The 13,446-nt window shown below is 39.0% G+C and overlaps 1 protein-coding gene across 2 annotated transcripts in view; it reads left to right on the top strand.

The window, feature by feature from the left end:
- Positions 1-13,446, top strand: part of SBF2 (SET binding factor 2) — a 392,309-nt gene that overhangs the window by 313,025 nt on the left and 65,838 nt on the right. For both annotated transcript variants that reach the window (XM_037133799.2, XM_037133797.2), the window contains exons 18-19: positions 10,450-10,620; positions 12,521-12,783. In XM_037133799.2, the coding sequence (XP_036989694.2) occupies positions 10,450-10,620; positions 12,521-12,783 (434 nt within the window). The remainder of the gene's footprint in view (positions 1-10,449; positions 10,621-12,520; positions 12,784-13,446) is intronic.

The following is a 13,446-nucleotide window of genomic DNA, read 5'->3' as shown; positions in this document are numbered from 1 at the left end:
ATGGGAAATGCTTGCAAGATTTACTTTGCTTTTCAAAATTCTAACAAAATAATTTAATTTAATCTTTTTCCATCTCTGGAAAAGTTGAGTAGATGGAAAGGAAGGAAAAGATGTACTACAGAAGTGTAGTTCAGTGTTACTGTGGTTTCTGCTTTCATCTAGTAAGAAGTAGAAAATAATACATAGAAAAAGCTTATTGTCGGCCCTGGCTGGTGTAGCTCAGTGGATTAAGCACAGGTCTGCAAACCAGAGAATCGCAGTTCAATTCCCAGTCAGGGCACATGCCTGGGTTGCAGGCCAGTTCCCTACAGGCCAGTTCCCAGCAGGGGATGCATGAAAGGCAACCATTCATTGATGTTTCTCTCTTTCTCTCCTTCCCCTCTAAAGATAAATAAATAAAATTTTAAAAAAGAAAAAGCTTATTGTCATTAGATTATTACTTGGCAAGAAAATTCAACTTAATAATTACTTAAAATCAGACCTTGTGTTTTTCATACAGATTCTTTGTTATTAGAACAATCTCTAAAATAGTGATAACATTATCCAAATCAGAGTATTTAACTTCTAAAGTTTAACCACAAAAGGAAAGAAATGTGCTCTTCCAGGGAACACACCTCTGTCTTTCTATCCTAATGCAGCAGTGACCTGCTGCATGCAGGACATGTAGAGCCAGATGGCCGTAGCCAGCTTTCTAGGTGCCTGGTCTGCCTCGCTGCCCCTGCAGGTCCCTGAAACCGCTTACTGCTCCTGCACCCTGGCAGGTGCCTGTATTTTCCAGAGACATCCATGACTTCCCACTGTGACCTGTACAACACCTAGGGCACTGGCCCCCATCTCCTTGAGCTCCTGGTTTGCTGAGTATATATTAAATGCCAGTGAAATTTGGTAGTTTGTATCTTTCAAGGAATTTGTCCAATTCATCTAAGTTGTCAGTGTTATTGACATAAAGTTGTGCATAATATTCCTTTATGATCCTTCTAATATCTGTAGAATCTTTAGTAATGTTACCTTTCATTCCTGATATTGGTAATTTTGTCTTTTTATATTTGATCAGTCTGGCTAGAGATTTGTCAGCTTTATTAATCTCAAAGAACCAGCTTTAGGTTTCATTGACTTTTTTTTTCTGTTTCACTAATGAATGCTTTAATCTTCATTAATTCCCTTTTCTGCTTGCTTTGGCTTTTAATTTGCTCTTCTTTTTCTAATTATCTGTAAGCATAAGCTGAGGTCATTGATTTGAGGCCATTCTTCTTTTCCAGTACAGGCACTTAGTGCTATAAATCTGCCCCCAAAGTATTTCTTCACTGGTATCCCACAAGTTCTGATATGTTGTGTTTTCGTTCAGTACAAAGTACTAATTTCCCCTTTTTCTTCTTCTTGGATCCATAGCTATTTAGTTTTCAAATACCAGGAGATTTTCCACATACCTTTCTGTTACTGATTTCTAATTTAATTCCACTTCGATCAGAGAATATACTTTGTATGATTAGAATCCTTTTAAATACAAGACTTATTTTATTAGTCAGAATGCAGATAGTCTTGGTAACTGCTTTGCATACGTGTGCAAGGCATGGGTGTTTTGCTATCCATCCCAGTCAGTTCAAGTTAGTTGATAGTGTAGTTCAAGTCTGTTATACCCATGCTGACTTTCTGCATCCGTTTTTATTAAATATTTAGAGAAGATATTGAAGTCTCCAACTATAGTTGTGTGTTTATTTCTTCCTGCACTTTTACCAGACTTCCTTCATGTATTTTGAAGCTTTTTTATTTGGACACATCGGGGTTTTGTGTCTTCCCGATCACTTGGCCCTTCAGTGTGATGAGTGACCATTTTGTCTGTGGTAATATTCTTTACTTCGACATCTAAAGCATTTTCTGTTAACGTAGCCACACCAGCTTTCCATCCTTTTTTTGAAGTAGACCTTTATTTTTTAGTATTTGGATATTTACTGAAAGTTGCAAAGATAATATAGTTTCCACATGTCCTCACCCAGTTTATCCTGTCAGCAGCCTTTTAAAAATATTTTATTAAACTGTAATCACATACCATACAATTCATCCATTGAAAGTATAATTTAATGGTTTCTACTATATTCCCTGCCACTGAAATCAGTCGTGAGACATTTTCATTGCCACAGGGTGAAACACCACGCCCGTCAGTGGTCACTGCCTGTTGCCCCACCTGCCAAGCTCTCCAGGCCACCACTGACCTGCTTTCTGTCTCTGTGAACCTGCCTGTGCTAGGAACTTCACGTTCTTTCCGTTTGCAGAGTGTTTTCAAAGTTCACCTATGGTATAGCATGTACCGGTACCTCGATCTTCTTATTGCCTCACGCTACTACTGTAGATACAGATACAGCTCACATCACATTCACCAGTTAATGAATGTTTGGGTTGCTTGCATTATTTTTATTGTGATATAATTCATGTACCGTAAAATTTACTCTTTTAAAATGTGAAAAGGGCTTTTTCTTCTTTAGGTAATAATGGAATGTCCATTTTATCTGATCTTCAAAATTAGTTTTGCTTATAAATCCATTTTATGACTTCTAAAATTTTATTAACATTGCTGACGTGGTGTCATCTCCTTTCTCATTCTTTTGTTCTTGTACATTTTTGCCCCAAAATTTTCGTCGTCATTTCAGTGGGATTTGGAGACCAAAAAATATTCAATTTGCCTCATTTAACAAAAAAATCTCTTCAAATTATTTTTGAAGAAAGAAAATAAATTGTTCAGAATTCTTGTACCTTTCACTCGTTTGCAGTTTGCCTTTCTCCTCCCAGTCTCTGTGCTTGCAGGCATAATCACAGCATATTTGATCATCTTCTGAAACGTGGCGTATCATCAGTGCATCACCATATTAACCGCTTTAATGGCAGCATGATGTTCTTTTCTGTCAATGGTGTACCTAATCTTTCTTCTCTATAGTTAGACATTAAAACTGCTAACTTTGGAGGAAGGGGCATAGCCATTAAAGATAATGCTGTAATAAATATTTTGTTGAGCTTCTGGGCCATTTGCAAAGACGCGTGTGAGGGCTGCGACTCACCCAATTCCTGCCTGTCCTGTGCCCGGACCCACAGATCCCTTTCTTCTGCTTGTTCCCCTTGCTGTTACACCTCAGAGAACACACCTTGTTATGTACCTACCAGTCTTCTTTGCTGATTATGTCCCCAGTTTACAGTGCTGTTATAAGCATCATTATTAGGTTTGCCAGTCGTCACGTGTGGATTTCCTGTCTCTTCATATGAGATTATAGGCACTTTGGAGACAGGGGTCCCATAGTGCTTGGTATTGAGTTAATGAAAAACACAAGTTTTCAGTAAACACTTGTGGTTAGATACATGTTTCTAAACAGATTTAAGAATAATTAAATCAAACATATATTTAAAATTCATGAGTTCATTAAAATATGAGTAAAAAACTAGTCAGTCATATATGATAGATGGTAGAAAACAACTTATTTTAAAAACTGGTAAATTAAAGGATAAAATTATGTATTGATTACTGCTTTCTGATACAGACTCCATGTTTGGAACACCAAGTAGTCGATGAAGGAAAGTTTCTCTTTATAGAAATACTTCCGCTAATAAGTGAAGGAGTAATGCTATAATGCAATTATCACTGTTTTTTTTTTTACTCCTAATGATTGTTGAATCCAGGCACTGACCATCAAAAACCTTTAATGTCACAACAGGAGAGACAACCAGATGTGATTCAGGATTCCTGTCAAAGACAGTCAAGCCTGAATCTGATAAGCCTCTAGATCCTACTACCAATTTGTAGTGAATACAGAGGACAAAAATATATGTCACATCACACTACTGCAATACATTTAGCAACCACCAGACTGACAGAAACTCTATTGGACAAATGATTCCATCTCTTTACCAAATAGATTGCAAGGGGGTTGGGGTGCAGACAGACAGACAGAGGGATCTATAAATTAAAACTGACCTCACAGGCATATACACTAATAATGATACACGTACCTTATTTGGGTTTTTTCTGAGTTAGACTGGTGTTTTGTTGTGGTTGTTTTTTACAAAGCCAGAAAAACTTTTTTTAACATTTATAAGATAATTAAAATTCAAACAGAGTAGATATTTTATATTAAAGAATTATCATTAATTTTTTGAATAGTACATTTTTCAAAAACAATGAAACCAGAATCAGAATTGACAGTTGACATGTATGATAGTGTTCACACACTATTGTTTACTGTGTCAGAAAACTGGAAACTCTACAAATGTCCATTAACAGAAACAAGGAAATGCTATATATTCATACAATGGAATTCCATACTGTAGTTAAATCGTGTGGTGATTAAAAAACTAAATTCTGTAGCTAAACTCTGAGGGTTTGAATCCAAGCTCAGGTTCCACCACTTCCTGGCACTGTTCTCTTGGGCAGTTGCTTACTTTCTCTGTGCCCCAGTTTCTTCACCCTCTAAAACAGGTAATAATAGTACTTATCTCAATGGCTCATAAGATTTCTGTAAGAACAAATATATAATAATAAATATATACAGAGAGAATTCAGTACAGGTTAATTATAATAATAATTATCACTAATACCTGCCTAAGTTTAACAACAAAATGTATGAAAAAACCAAAGTACAGACTGAAACACAATATGGTACCATCTATATAAAAAAGTTTAAAGACCTTCCAGAAAGGGAGCGGGGTCAGATTTGGGTCCTTTTATTTTTTAGGAATACCAAATGCAAACAAAAGACTAGACAACAAACTTGTATTTGATTTCTGCTAATTTCTGGATCACAAAGAAAATATATTAATTCATCCTCTGATCTCTCAATATTTACCATTATGGAGAATCATTAGAAAGATAAGTAGTTTAAGGACTTCAACCCCATCATTCCAGCTTCTGACATTGGCACATCAGATGAATACTGGCTAATGCTGGTGAATGAACATACTTCTGCAGAAATTGTATGTGCGAGTCTGCTAAGCAACCCAGGAGAACTTTAGAGGACTATGAATTTGAGGTTACTTGAACTGTTCAAACTTATAGTATCAAGTAATAGAGCAGGAAAAACTATAGTAGATTTCACAATCACCTCTGTTTAATTAATTGCATTACTCATCATTCTATAAATTCCACTGATTAAGTCAACCCAGTATCCTAAATACTCATTGTTTATAGGTCACATTCTTCTTCCCCTTCTGAGTTATATGTTTACAAAGAGCCAGTTGTGTTTTGTCCGAATTGATTACATAGTTTAGTTTAATATTACATAAATCAAGGAAATATAACTTGTATATTTGAAAAGCATCAGTAAGGGGTAAAATGAAACCTGCAATACAATCCTGTATATTCTTTATGAATATATACAGGTATCAAACATAAATGGGAATGAAACACACCTAACTTAGGGTCATTGTTAACTCCTAGGGCAGGGGTAATGGGGTCAAGGTGCACAGTGAGCTCCAGCCAGACCCATAACGTTGCATGTCCTCTGTTTAAAACAGATGCACAAAGCAAATGTGTTTAAGATTCGGTTAAGATTTAATAAACACAGGTTTCGGATACATATTTTCCCTATTCCTGCCTTCCTTTTGTTTGTCCCTTAAGACTATGCACGAGGTTCGTCAGAAAATACTCAGAAATTAATTCTTAAAGTGACTAAATACCTGGAGTTTGTCAGGCCAGCGAGGATCATAAAGGGATTGCCTGGCACCATCCCTCAACTGTGCAGTGAAGTCCCCTTGTATTCCAGTGCCAGAGCTAGACAGGAGATAGCCAGCGGTTTAAACTGTGAATCTTTGTATTCTGCGTTATTCTTCAAGACCATTACGTATTTATAGATAAAAGCTGGCAGTCTCACCAGCCAGCTTTTTTCCCTGGAATCTGCTTTGCCTCTGAGCTTCCTAATTGGAGCCTTGGGCCTGGAGATCAAACATGGCTAGCCTTAGGCCTCTCATATTGATATCTTAACCCTCCCCTGGACCAACCCATCTCTGAGGTGATTTGTGTCCAGTTACTCGGACCTGTATCTGGCCTGCTGGTTGCTGATCCTGTGGTTTACTCTCCATATCCTGTCCCATGCTGGGTTTCCTTTGAATGTTGTGTGGGAAATGAATGGTATTGCTTAATCTAGTACCTCCAGGGCTGTTTTTTCTAGATAAGGAAGGAAGGCAGCACATTCTTAAACATCTCATAAAATTGCATGGCAAAATATCACGTGTTTCTTTAAGACAGAATCATAAGAATCATAAAATGTAAAGTAAAGGTAGTTGCCAAAATTGAAGGGAACGAGCGGTGTCGTTGGACAGCAGCGTGCCCCAAGCCACCACCCTGACACTCTGCGTGTGGACTGAGTCTCCTCTCCGAGCAGAATGGAAGGTCGTGCAGCTGGGATGTGGGCCATTGTGAGAAACCATCTTGGGAAAGTTTTTTCTTCAAACCAAGGAAGTGATTAAAATCAGGAGATAGCTTTATCCACAGGAGCTCTTATTTTTCTTGCTTACTAAGTCTTCTGCTGCTTATCACGGGATATACTGAAGCTGAAACCCTAAATAGTCTCATTGTATCTTTCTCTAGATAGTTTTACTATAGTTTTGTTTTGTGGAATATCTTAATTCTTGTATCTTACAGAAATGTTGTAGAATAATGGAAAACCTTGTTTCTGTTCCCGTCTCCTCTACCCATTTTGCTGTGTGACCTTGGGTGAATTCCTTTTCTCACTGGGTCTCCCAAATGCACGGTGAGGACGTGCAGTATTCACCTTAGCACCCACTTTCTAGCCCAGCCAGACTGCAAAGCTCCGTTTTCGCCATTCCTGTCTCAAGCCCTGGTGGGATCTGGGCAGAACAGGGTGCTACTGCCCTCTGCTGTTCCTAAGAACACGCCTGCCCACCAGTGCCACGGCCCTGCCCATCCTAACACAAGGGGCTCAGCGCCCTGTGCTTGCGGTTGAAAAGACATAGCAGGAAACCACAAAGAAAACAGGCAAATTTCATGTTTGGAAAAATAATATTTCTACTTGGGAAATTAATGATTTTTATGCATGTATGAGATGCCATAGTCATTTGTGACCATCTTGCCACCAGAAAGTACCCTATAATCACCCCACCCTGCTATAATTCTCCCTAACGGCCAAGCTGTGGGTTCCGACCCTTTGAGCTTCTGTCATTCTCTTTTACACTGTGTTTCTGCCTAGGAACATAGACAGTTCACTTCTGTTCAAAGATTTAGGAAAGTGTTTGCATATTCACTCTTAGTTTGTAAATAAATGGGGTAATAACTGACGGGTGCCAAGGGAAGTGGACATGCAGCATCAGTAACAAAAATGCTGAAAGAAAGACAGGGCTTTGGTGTACTCTCAGATTCCTGTTGCTGTCGAGTTGTAGTAAGAAACTTATACTTAGTAACTTTTGCTCTGTTGATGATTCTGAAAGTACTTTATGTGAAAACCTGATAAGGATTTGTTAAGAGCTGTTTTTCTGAGCTTAACTATGTTAACATGATTTTAGAACTCTAAAATTTTAAGAGCTGCTATTCATTATGTTGCATTTATAAGAAATGGTGCTGCCTCTATCTTTATGGGAAAGGCAGTTGAGAACTGTGCTTTAATCTTGTTTGAATTTTGTGCCTTTAATCTCTCTTTCAAAATAGGTGTATGCACCGCTGTGTGGTCACTGTTAGTCCTTAGAATGTTTAGGGGCAAAAAATAGACGAGGTCTGTCAAGAAGTTGTCCAGCCGTGTGCTATGAAAAATAGAGACAGTTATGGAAGAAGATATAAGATACAAGAAACATTGTACACAGGACAATGATGCCTTAGTCTCCTTCAAAGTAGACACCTGAGGACCTCACACAGTTCACCCAGTTGCCATCAGCTGCCCTGTTGTATTGTCCTGAATCTCATTAATGCTCTGAAATCTCTTCCTTTTCAAAGGTGATTTTAGTTTAGGGAAAAGCCAAAAGTTGCCGGGTGCCAAATCTAGGCAGTAGGGGGGCTGAGTCACTTAGGTGATTGACTGTTTCACCAAAAAACTCTACACGAGACATGATGTATGAGCAGGCACGTTGTCATGATGAAGCTGCCAATCATCAATCACCCATAGCTGCGGACTTCTGAATCACCTGAATAGTTTCTGTGGAGGAATGTTCGAGCTTAATGCAAAATTTAATGCGGATTCTTTGCTCTACTCGCTCAGTCATTTTTTAATGTGATGGCCACACAGTACACATGCTCACTCAACAACGTCTACCAACCCCACTGACTAGTACGGTGAAGCCGTTACTGTTCACACATGTGCATTTCAGTCCACTCTCCTTGGCTGCCAGGTTACATTGTTGTCACGCAAACTGTACTTGTTATATTAATGATGGCTGGATTTTTTTCTGGACAGACCTCTTGTGTGCAACCCACATCCCAAGAATTTTGGAGAAAAGTATAGAAGGAGCATGTGATTCACAGTGTGTGTGGCTTTGCTCACCTACTCACAGCACCACACACACTGTGTACATGCTTTCCCCATAGGGAGTTAGTAGCTGTGTTTCCAGTGAGCAGACAGCATTACAAAGACCAGCAATGATCCTTGTACGACGTTCCCTTGGAGAACTCCTGATTTTTGCTTCATGGTCAGCCCCAGCTTATAGCCACCTAATAGACGTACACTTGATCACCACAACAGCAATACATAGAACTGTCTGGAAAGAGACTTAACACATGGGATATAGAAATACACAGACTCTCATAGGCAGAATCACAGCCACACCACTTCTAACTGTACAGGTACTATACATTTCATGGTATGCATAGTGCCTATTCAAGTTCTAGGTTTAGTTTGCTTGAGACCAAGAAGGGAATTAGCGTGTATTGAACATATAATTTTTACTAGTTATATTATACATCTATTATGTATCCCTAAAAAATGAACCAACTTTTGCTACATAACTGTTTTATATATTACCTTAATAGTAATCTTCAGTGTCCAACATTTCAAAAGATTATTCAGCTTATTAAAATGCTTCAAAAGAAAACTTACATTATATGAAACTTTAGTTCTACTCACAGAAAATAGATGAACTCAATTCCAAGGAATAAAACGGACAAACAGAGTCTATCTATTGAGAATGTCTACCTGCTATTTACTGAGAAATGATGGATTAAAAATTTTTGAAACATCTTTTTTTAACTTTTAGAGATGAAAGCAACAACTATGGAAAGATGACTCAACTCATTAACTGAAATTTGGCAAAGTAAATTATCTATAAATTTTAAAATACAGGAAACAGTAGAGAACTTGCTTCTCGACATACGTCATCAGTTGGGCTCAAATAAACTCTTACAAAAATTCAAATAAAATAAAATGTATTGTTAATTGAAATCATATTAGAGGTTAGAGGCAGAATTTTAGTTTGGGAAATAAATTCCTAAAGTGCAGGGAAAAAACAGACAGCAGTGATAATTGGTACTTAATGTATTTTATGCTTTGTTTTCTGTTCCTTTGCAGGACAGTTTGGTGTAGTAAAAGCAGGGGCTCTGGAACCAAGCAAACTCTGGGCTTGAAACCTACTGTGCCACTTATGTAACTGCTGTATGGCCTTGGACTTAACACCTCTCTGAACTTGTTTTCTCTTCCTTAAGTTGGCAGTAATAATGAGTCTTACAAGATCTTTAGTGTTAAATGAGACATGTTGATGAAGGTCCTCAAATGCCTACAAGAATTGGTTTTCCTTCCCGCCATTGTTAATCACAAGACTAAGGTTTATTCTCACTCTGAAGTCCCAGCAGGAAGTCCTGAAAAGGAAGCTTTGATTTGAGATTACCTTCCCATACCCAGACTTAGTTACCAGAAAATGCCCATGAAGCCCAGAACAGTCTGCTAGGGACTCTGATGGCCAGGCAGCAACCTTGGTGGGAGGTAAAGGGCTGGCATGAGCGGTAGGGAGGGTGTAATTCCTCTTGAGCCCAAACTCCTAATGTGCCTTCATTCTGTGTGTGAGGCCAAGCTGTAGGCTCACTCATGTTTCAGTTAGAGCCCCTGATGTACTCTAAAACCAAGTAGAAGACATTTAAAATTATCTGGAGTTTTGTATTTAGGTTATATCGGATTTTATTATGTGTTCTAATTGTAGTAAAGCTACCAGCTCTGCAGTGCCTACTGTGTCCATGGTATAGCACCAGGCATTTTCATCTATTCTCTAATTCATATGATAACTTCAACTTGTAGCTGTTGCTGAAATGTTCCATTTTAATGGATAAAGTGATAGAGACCTTAGGGGTTTCAAGCAAGCCCAAAGTTGCCAGTTCAAAAATGAGTAAGTTGCTGGTCACTAGGCTTATACTGCCATAAAATCCTATTTAGATGAGTCCTTTGAGCACAGCTGCGGTTAACTGTGGCCCCTGCTGCCTTCTGAACTGTCCTAACTCTGCCAGCCCCGTGGTGATGTCTGCTGTATATTGTGTTCCCACAGAAACTGGGCCCCGGAGTCAGCCAGTTTGCTTACACCTGTGTGCAGGACCACCCTATTTGGACAAATCAGCAGTTTTGGGAGACAACCTTTTACAATGCGGTGCAGGAACAAGTTCGTTCCCTCTATCTCTCAGCCAAGGAAGACAATCATGCCTCACATCTGAAGCAGAAGGTAAGATGAGACGAGAAGAAGGATACCTGTGAGAGTCTGGGATCCTGGCTTCCAGGGAAGCTTGTTCAGATTCTCCCGGGGCAGAAGAAAGTCTGGCCACTCCCCTGCGGCGCGTTCAGAGTTTACTTTGTGGAACTCTGTGCTGAGCATCTTTCTGCTGTCGATTTCCGACATTATATTTTTTCCATAATTACTTCTTAATACAGTCCATTAACACTAGAATATTTTATTATATTTTAATAAATAAGAATTTCCTGGAAACAATGATAGGAAATTGAACAGAAAAAACATACCCAAACTACCTAGGCAGATGTCTTTGTGCCATTCACTTCGTGAAGAAATGTCAAATTAAAATTAACTGACTTTAAAATAAATGTAAAATTCATTAGTTTTGTTCAAAAGTATGCTAGTAATGAATCTAGGTCTTCTTGAAGTAATATTCTATGTCCCTGTATATTTTATCAACATGAAATATTTTTGAATATCCATAAAATATCTAAAAATAGAGAAAGTTTGTTTTTAATTAGAAAGAACTGTTTAAATTTTTCTGAAATTTTAAAATGTTGCCTACCTGGTCTTTAGCAATTCATGTTACCCCCTGTGCCTTATTTCCTCACTGGTAAAACGAACAGGTATGATTCTATAAGATCGTCGTATCTAATATGGGTAAAGCCCATTGAAGAGTGCCTCCCATGTAGTAAACAGTAAGTGTTAGAAATGTGCATCCTCATTAATTTAGTGAGGCTAATGAGAGGCTAACTGTCAGTGTGGATTCACTTTAAGAGTAACTTAGTATTATTAGTACAGGCTGGGCTAACACACTGCTGCTGATCCTTTCCAACATTCTTTATTTTAAGTTGGCCTCATATTTTGTGAGATAAGTGAATTGAGACATCTAACAGAAACTATACAATAGTATTCAAATATTTCTATGCCTTATAAGTTTAAACATATTCTTGATCTAATATTGAGTCTGGTAAGAACAGAAACTTTAATAACAAATAGCACTCTCTGACCGCTATCTGATATTCCAAATTATTGTGCACTCTTCATGTGAATTGGGCTTAATTTAACTTAAACTCAGATTTTTCCTTCAAAACACCAAATGCACTTGGGAAAGGACAAACACTGTTGACTTAAGGTCATGTCCCAGAAATAACTGGGCCCGTGGGGTGTCTGGTAGTTTTTTAGCAGCCATAATGCTAATGCTGGTATATCTCAAAAGCATCCGTAAAGCAAGCATATCACTGCTTCTGTGTCTGTGTTCTAAAGGAGTTTGTCTCTGAGCCCCAGGTTAGAGACAAGTAAGATGTAGATGGACCAGCTCTTCACAAGCTTTGAAGTGCTATGCAGATGTCAGTTACTATTATTGTTTAACTCCTTACCCTATTAGGAAACCCTTCTTAAAAATCCCATAGTCGGCCATGTATTCATGTGTAATGTTGGCTCCCACATGTACAAGGAAATCTAGCTCTGTATTTTGACTTTGGATGCTCCATCTCCTTCTCCCAAAGAGCAGAAGAAAAGAAATGGATCAAAGTATTAGTGATGTGACTTGAACATTCATACCTAACCACTTATAGGTACTTGGGTTAATAATTTGTTGTAACTGGCAACCAAAAAGGGATGAAGCCACAAGGTTAAATAAATGCAGTGAAATGTCAGCGGCGAGAAGGGTATCGATCTGTGCTTTGCTGTCGCTTCCTTGGGTTTGTCACTTGGTTCCGGGCCTGCTGGATCTGGGTAGAAAAGATTAGGTTTTGTTTGTTGTTATGTTTTGTGTATGTGTTTTCATTTCTGCTGATGCAGGTATTTAATAGATGAATGATTAAAACATCTTCCATGTTTTGTGAAGCACATGTGAAGTAATAGATTTGGATTGTGTTGCTTTGTTTTTTAGGACAAGCTCCCTGGTGACCAGTATCAGGAGAAGACGGCAATGGACCTGGCAGCCGAGCAGCTCCGCCTTTGGCCGACTCTGAGCAAATCAGCTCAGCAGGAGCTGGTGCAGCGGGAGGAAAGTACTGTCTTCAGTCAGGCCATTCACTTCGCAAACCTCATGGTCAACCTGCTAGTTCCTCTAGATACAAGTAAAAACAAGCTCCTGAGAACAGCGGCACCAGGCGACTGGGAGAGTGGGAGCAACAGCATTGTGACCAACAGGTACCGAAATGTGGACACACAGAGACCCTCCTATTCTTCCCGGCTTAGCAGAGAACATGACGTATTTTGGGCAAATGTTGCTGTACCTATTTCAGAAATTAACTATTTTCAGACTGGCTCAGCTGTTTTCCACAAGAAGACCTTCACTTTATCTAACTCTACTTAACCGCCACCTGTACTTTCTTCTCCTTCATGACCCGATTTTTCCAAAGTCTCACCCACTGCTCATCCAGCCCTCCGGTTACTTTCTGCCATAGCAATTTATAGGCAGCGCTTTGGAAGATTACTAATGAGCTCTTTCTTGCTAACACAGTTGTTTCTTGGCCCTCTTTTTCTCATTTGTCCATCATGTTCGCCTGTGATCATGTCCTCAGCTGTGCTGTCCCTCAGCCCTACAACAAATTTTCCCACCCATAAGAACAAAATCCAGGGCCACGTAGAACCTGGCCCCTCACTACTGCTCTGACCTCATCTCCTGTCATTTTCTGGTCAGCCAAACTTGTCTCTCTGCTAAGGCTAATGTCAAACACTCTAAGCATAATACTGCCTCAGGGCCTTTGTCCTTGTCCCACAGTCTGGAATACTTTCCTTGAAATGTTCATAGAATCACTCCTTAACTTCGTTTTGTTCTTGGCTCAGATGTCACCTACTCAGTGAGGCCTC

The sequence above is a fragment of the Artibeus jamaicensis genome, unplaced genomic scaffold (genome assembly GCF_021234435.1).
Source record: "Artibeus jamaicensis isolate MK-2021 breed Jamaican fruit bat unplaced genomic scaffold, CSHL_Jam_final contig_797, whole genome shotgun sequence".
In the NCBI taxonomy this organism is placed as follows: Eukaryota; Metazoa; Chordata; class Mammalia; order Chiroptera; family Phyllostomidae; genus Artibeus; species Artibeus jamaicensis.
The sequence above is the reverse complement of the archived record's forward strand: the minus strand, read 5'-3'. Positions and strand labels throughout refer to the sequence as shown.